General features: G+C 36.4%; 1 protein-coding gene across 2 annotated transcripts; it reads left to right on the forward strand.

The window, feature by feature from the left end:
• The first annotated feature begins 446 nt into the window (after positions 1-446).
• LOC115719243 (zinc finger CCCH domain-containing protein 55) lies at positions 447-5299 on the forward strand. Of its 2 annotated transcripts, XR_004012136.2 has the most exons (9): positions 447-1827; positions 2005-2193; positions 3046-3225; positions 3305-3402; positions 3554-3802; positions 3893-4037; positions 4208-4401; positions 4500-4536; positions 4645-5299. XR_004012136.2 is itself a non-coding variant. In XM_030648204.2 (7 exons), exons 1-7 carry the CDS (start codon positions 830-832, stop codon positions 4380-4382), a joined length of 2034 nt encoding a protein of 677 aa, XP_030504064.2. In that variant the 5' UTR covers positions 475-829; the 3' UTR covers positions 4383-5299. The 2 variants fall into 2 exon arrangements, 1 of the variants encoding a protein (XP_030504064.2); XM_030648204.2 differs by having other exon boundaries at positions 475-1827; positions 4208-5299.
• The last annotated feature ends 440 nt before the right edge of the window (positions 5300-5739 follow it).

Consider the following 5739-nt stretch of genomic DNA (forward strand, 5'->3'; position numbering starts at 1 on the left):
TTTTACAAGAATTAGATAAAAGTCCTTAAATTTAACAGTCTCAATAATTTAAGAGGAATAACAAAAAAAATTTAAAGATATAATTTGGTACATGTCAAAATTGAGAAAGAAAAATTTTAATTAGCTTTTTTAGAGAACAAACCAATAAAATTAATGCCTTATCATTCAAATTATTATAATAATAATAATAAATAATACTAATTATAATAGTTTGACACTAATGTCCTTCTCATTATATTAGGAAATTAGGAATGATAACGTACAATTTCTTTATTTATTTCTTTTTTTCAAATATTAATTTATGGGGGTAATTAATTAAAAAGTTGTAAACTTTCGAGAGAAAAAAGAAAAAGGGAAAAGGAAAAAAAAATTGAGAGTGTGGGACCATTGCATTAGGGTTTCACACCATGTTATATGTTTGAATAAAAAAAAGAAGAAGAAATAATGAGAGTATATATTGCTCTTGACAAAAAAAAAAAGGAGTATATATTGCTGTGTCATCAGTATAATTATACAGTATATATAGAGCTATATACGACCATATATGAAGCTGTTGACAATTACTCTTTGGTGAAGTAGATCTGAAATCTACCACTCTCCTCTAAAGACAGATTACAGAGAGAGAAGAGGAAGATAGATAGAGATAGACAGAGAGAGAGAGAAAGAGTGAGAGACTCACAGGTTTTTAACACTAGAAAAACCTACTGATACTGATTGTTTTGAAGGTCTTTCGTTGAAGAAGGAAGTGAAAAAGAGGGAATACTCATCTTTTTGCTCTCCCTTAAGTGGAGAGTAGTAGTAATTGTAGCAACAAACCCAAGAAAAAACCATGGCTTCTTATGAAGCTACGAATGTTATTTTCACCAAGGTCAAGAATTTAGACCCAGAGAATGCTTCGAAAATCATTGGGTACATTCTCATTCAAGACCTTGCAGAGAAAGATTTGGTGCGACTGGCTTTCGGACCGGATAACCTTTTGCACTCGTTGGTTGTAAGGGCTAAAATCCAGTTGGGACTTTGCTCGAACACTTCGTCTTCACCTTCTTCAACGCCTTCTTCTCCTTCACCTCTTAACCCCATAGCCAGGCCATCTAATATTAGCTGTAACAGTAACCCATTTTCGCAATCTTCTCCGAGACTCCCAAACGGCTTTGACTTCAAGAACCCTTCTTCTCCATCCTCAAATTCTTGGCCGCTTTCTGGGTTTTCAAACAACCCCATTAGTAGTCCGAAGTCTAGTCCCTTGCTCTCATACGACAATATTCGGTCTGGGTCGTTTCCACTCCCGCTTCACCACTACAAGGATGGTGGCGAGGCTGCTGTTGCTGCTAATGCTGACCTCATTGACGAGCATCAGCTCAGTGAGTACCTCTCTTTTATGAACGACTCGTCGTCTAGGGGTGAGGATTTAGTCGATCTGCGGCTCGAATTGGGTCACGGTGCTCATGATTGGGGTCATTCCGTCAACAATGGAGATGCCCATTTCCACAGAAGGAGCTACTCGGCTAGTGAGGTATCTTTCGGGACTGAAGATTCAGGCTTGGGTATTGGATTTAAGCCTTGCCTTTACTTCGCTAGAGGGTTTTGCAAGAACGGAAGCAACTGCAAGTTCGTGCATGGCGGCTTCGGAGATGTAGTGGAACCTTCTGGTGCCATTGTGGGTTCGCCGAGTAAGTTCGAGGGCTTCGAACATGATGAAATGATGAGATGGAAGGCTGCCCAGCAGCAGCAAAGGTTAGCTGCTGCATCTCAGTTCATGGCTGGAGTCTCACCATCTGTTAACAAGTATATGAATTTCCTCTTGCAACAGCATAATGACCCCCAGAGGTATATACATATATATATATTCATTATTAATACACATACTTACATACTACATACATTTGAAGTGATTGTCGTTCGTATTCGTTATGGCCCTTATTTGTGTTTATATATTCATACGTTGTATAAGTACGCGTACATACTATATGTTGAGTTATCCATGTTTTTTGGGTTTCATTATAGAGCCGCAGCCGCAGCAGCAGCACTCATGATGGGAGAGGATTTTTACAAGTTTGGGCGTTGTCGACCAGAAAGAAATGACTTTTTGTCAATGTCTGCTGCTGAAAAGATGAACTCGGCCTCAAGACAGATCTACTTGACATTTCCAGCTGAGAGCACTTTTAAGGATGAAGATGTTTCCGAATATTTTAAGTAACATACTATACTACTCTTTTAAATATCTTTACCTTCTTACTAGTTGTTGGGATCCGTTTTTTATTGCATATCTGATGTCATAGTTAGAATGAAGATCTTAGTAATTGTAAAACATTTATCTGTGCTTTTAGATTTTCAAAATAATAATCCTTCTGCTTATTGGAATCAGGTTTTCGAATTTGCTTTTGGGACTGTGCTGTTGGAAATCTCAACATAATTTAGTTTTTATGTTTATATAACTTCTCCATGTTCAAAGGATAATTATGTTTGTGGCTTATTCCTTTGAAAGGTGGTTTGTAGCTCTCTTTCATTTTCTTAGATGTTATTCCTTAAGTTATCATTGGTCATCAATTGTGGGGCTTACACTTTTGGAACTTTCTGAAAAGTTTATACCAAGCATCCCACAATTTTAATTTCATCATTTAGCTGGTGCAAAGAGTTTCATTGTATTACAAGAGTATTTATCTTCATAAGCTGATTTTCTTTTCTCATTTTTTTACGGAAGCTTGGTCAGTAGCTGGGATAACTTTCTCAGAAAAGTTTAGTTTCAGCATATTGATAATATTATGCTTTTTCACTGGATTAGTAAATTGGGCACATGCTTGTTAGATGTTTCTGAATTTGACAGCAAGGAGACTAACTTTGAGGCATCAGAAAATGTATATTTTCTTGAATATTCTTGAACACATGATTTATTTTCGCAACAATGTTATTTTTATTTCTATTTTTCACATGCAAAATTGGTCATCATTTCATTTCAAATGCCAATTGATTTATTGTAGTTATAATATTATTAGGCTAAACTCTAGACATTGCAATTGAATTGTTTCTTTTTGTGAAATTTTATAGCAAGTTTGGACCTGTGCAAGATGTAAGGATTCCTTACCAACAGAAGCGGATGTTTGGGTTTGTTACGTTCGTCCATCCAGAAACCGTGAGGTTCATTCTGTCTAAAGGAAATCCTCATTTTATATGTGATTCTCGTGTTCTTGTCAAGCCTTATAAGGAGAAGGGAAAAGTTCTAGACAAGTATGTGCTTTTATTTATTTTGGCATATCTAGATTGTCTCTTGTAATTCATGTATTAAACACTTACTATTCAAATTCAGGAGGCAGCAGCATCAACAACAACAGCTTGAGCGAGAATTTTCGACATGTTTGAGCCCTTCTGGACTTGAGTCTAGGGAATCCTACGACCTTCAGCTAGGTAATTCTGTTTATATCATCTTTTTCCTTATTTCCTTTCAAACTTTAATCCCTTATGTCATTCTTAAATAATAGTAAAAGAGAAGGTTAATGCATACGATGAACTATTTCTCTTGCCCTCGTCAAATTTAAATAATGTGTTGTCTGTACAGGCGGGAGAATGTTGTACAACACACAGGACATTCTCTTGAGAAGAAAATTGGAGCAAGCTGAACTTCAACAGGCCATTGAACTCCAAGGGAGAAGGTTGATGAATCTGCAGCTACCAGAGCTGAAGAATGATCGATTGCACCATCATCAGCGTAGTCTCTCTGTTGGTGCTCCTGTTCCCTTACCCCCTCAGTCTCTTTCAAGCAGTAGTCAAAATTCATTTGATGGCGTTAAACAGGAGGTCCCAGAAGGTTAGCTAATTAACGACCATTATATTTTTTTTTCTGATTGTCTAATATAAAAAGCTATACTTGGTGCTTATTATGCCTATTGTATCGCAGACTGTAATAAAACTGCTACTGCCACCATTTCTGTGACTTCTGAAGTAGCAGTGCAGCAGCATCAGCAAGAAGAAGATTCTGCTTGCATTGACAATGATGTTAAGGAGAAGGTCTTTGTCTCAGAAGATCGTGATCTCCATAGAAGGTATTCTGCATTGTTTTATTAAAACACTAGGGGAAACTCCCGGAATCAAAGAAAACAAGTTTTATATTGTTTAACACCATTAAAAGCCTCAATTTGTTATGTGTGCTTTTTTTGTTAATTGAACTTTATAACATATTCTTCCTTTTCATTTTGCTTTGTTCCGAGAGCAGTGTAGAACAGGTGCTTCCTGACAACCTCTTTGCTTCTCCTACTAAGGCATCTGGTAATCATATCTCCGACTTCTCCACTGCTGTGGTGGAATTAAATGAAAGTACCACACTTGCTAGTGAAAAAAATTCGCCACCACCTATCTCTTCTGCCTGCTATATGGCGTCTAATCCATAACGATTTATCTTGTGCAAAGGTGCTGCTATTACTCTTATTATTTTAATCTCTTTGCCCTCAATACATAGAGTGGAAGATGGCATAAGAAACCTGCTTAACATTGCTTCTTTATCTCAGGAGTAAACATGGCCAGCAGGGATTTGACTTTTCTTAGGTAAGAAGTGATGCGTTGGATTATTGTTTTCTTCTTTCACCATGAAAAGAAAGGGATGAGGGATAGAAGTGGTTTCTTTCTGATTGATTCTAATGTTCATCTTTGCAGAAACTTAGAAGCATAGACAAGGAAGAAAACTCTAGATGTATAGCTGAATTATACCAACATCAAAGAGTAGATCCATAGAGACGATCTCAGCGAGGTCTACACCATCGTCGTCTATACAATACTGCTAACAGCATATACATATTCCATACATAAAGGACAGATGAAATGATTTATGAGTTTTTGTTTGGGTAGGTTTTCTCTTTTCTACTTATGTGTAAGATCTTTTTATAGGTTTTTGTTGGACCACATAGAGACTTAGAGCAGGACGAAGATTGTAATGGATTACATTGTTGTCTACACATCTTTGCTTTCTTTACTATCTTTTACTTCATGGGGTTGAATTTAGTTGAATTGGAGATTGTAAGAGTATTAGGTGATCTGTACATGTTTTACTAAAGCAGCTGAAGAAAGATTCATTTCAGTGGGGAGTTAAAAAGGAAAAAAAAAAAAAAAAGAGAGAGAGAAAAAAGTGAAGTACATAGGCAAAATGAGAAGGAACACAGGAGGAGAGGTCATCAAAAGCTGTTAAACTGGGTTTGTGACCTTTTATTTTTATATTTTTATTTAATATCCCCTCTGCCCTTTTCTGGGTTTTGTTTCGTTTAAACTCTTTTACTATATTTTATTTGAAAGATCTTTTTTTTTTCCTTTCTTCTTTCTGGGTTTCCTCAAGTGTTCTGTTTGTTACTGTATATCCATTATCACATGATCACAGTTCATTGAACATGGTTTTCCCTTTGGTTTTTAGTTTTAGAGAATAACTAGGGGTAAATTTAAAAGGGCAACTTCATTCCATGATCAAAGTTCACTTTACTTTAGGAGGCTCTTTTGTCACATATTGTTTTCTATGGCCCCACATGTGGGGATGCAGCCAACTCGTGTCACATGGGTGCTGACATTTGTATAGAAAGTTTTATCAGATTATCACTCTCCTTTCCCTTTCAGCTTATTGAAATGTTTGTTTCTGAATCTCTGTTTTATGGAAGCTGGTGCCACTTTATTGTTATCTTTTTGGCATAGTTTTTAATTTAAACTATGCCTAGTAGCCCTACATGTGCTCCCTGTTTTTTAGTGGCCCTTCAGAAACTTTTGTGC

The sequence above is a fragment of the Cannabis sativa genome, chromosome 2 (genome assembly GCF_029168945.1).
Source record: "Cannabis sativa cultivar Pink pepper isolate KNU-18-1 chromosome 2, ASM2916894v1, whole genome shotgun sequence".
Lineage (NCBI taxonomy): Eukaryota > Viridiplantae > Streptophyta > Magnoliopsida > Rosales > Cannabaceae > Cannabis > Cannabis sativa.

Excerpts from the sequence above, each read along its gene's own strand:
- LOC115719243 (XM_030648204.2), top strand. The coding sequence starts at position 830 with ATGGCTTCTTATGAAGCTACGAATGTTATTTTCACCAAGGTCAAGAAT. Across the intron at positions 3,403-3,553 it reads ATCCTACGACCTTCAGCTAG|GCGGGAGAATGTTGTACAAC; the intron begins GTAATTCTGTTT and ends TTGTCTGTACAG. Across the intron at positions 4,038-4,207 it reads GATCGTGATCTCCATAGAAG|TGTAGAACAGGTGCTTCCTG; the intron begins GTATTCTGCATT and ends TTCCGAGAGCAG.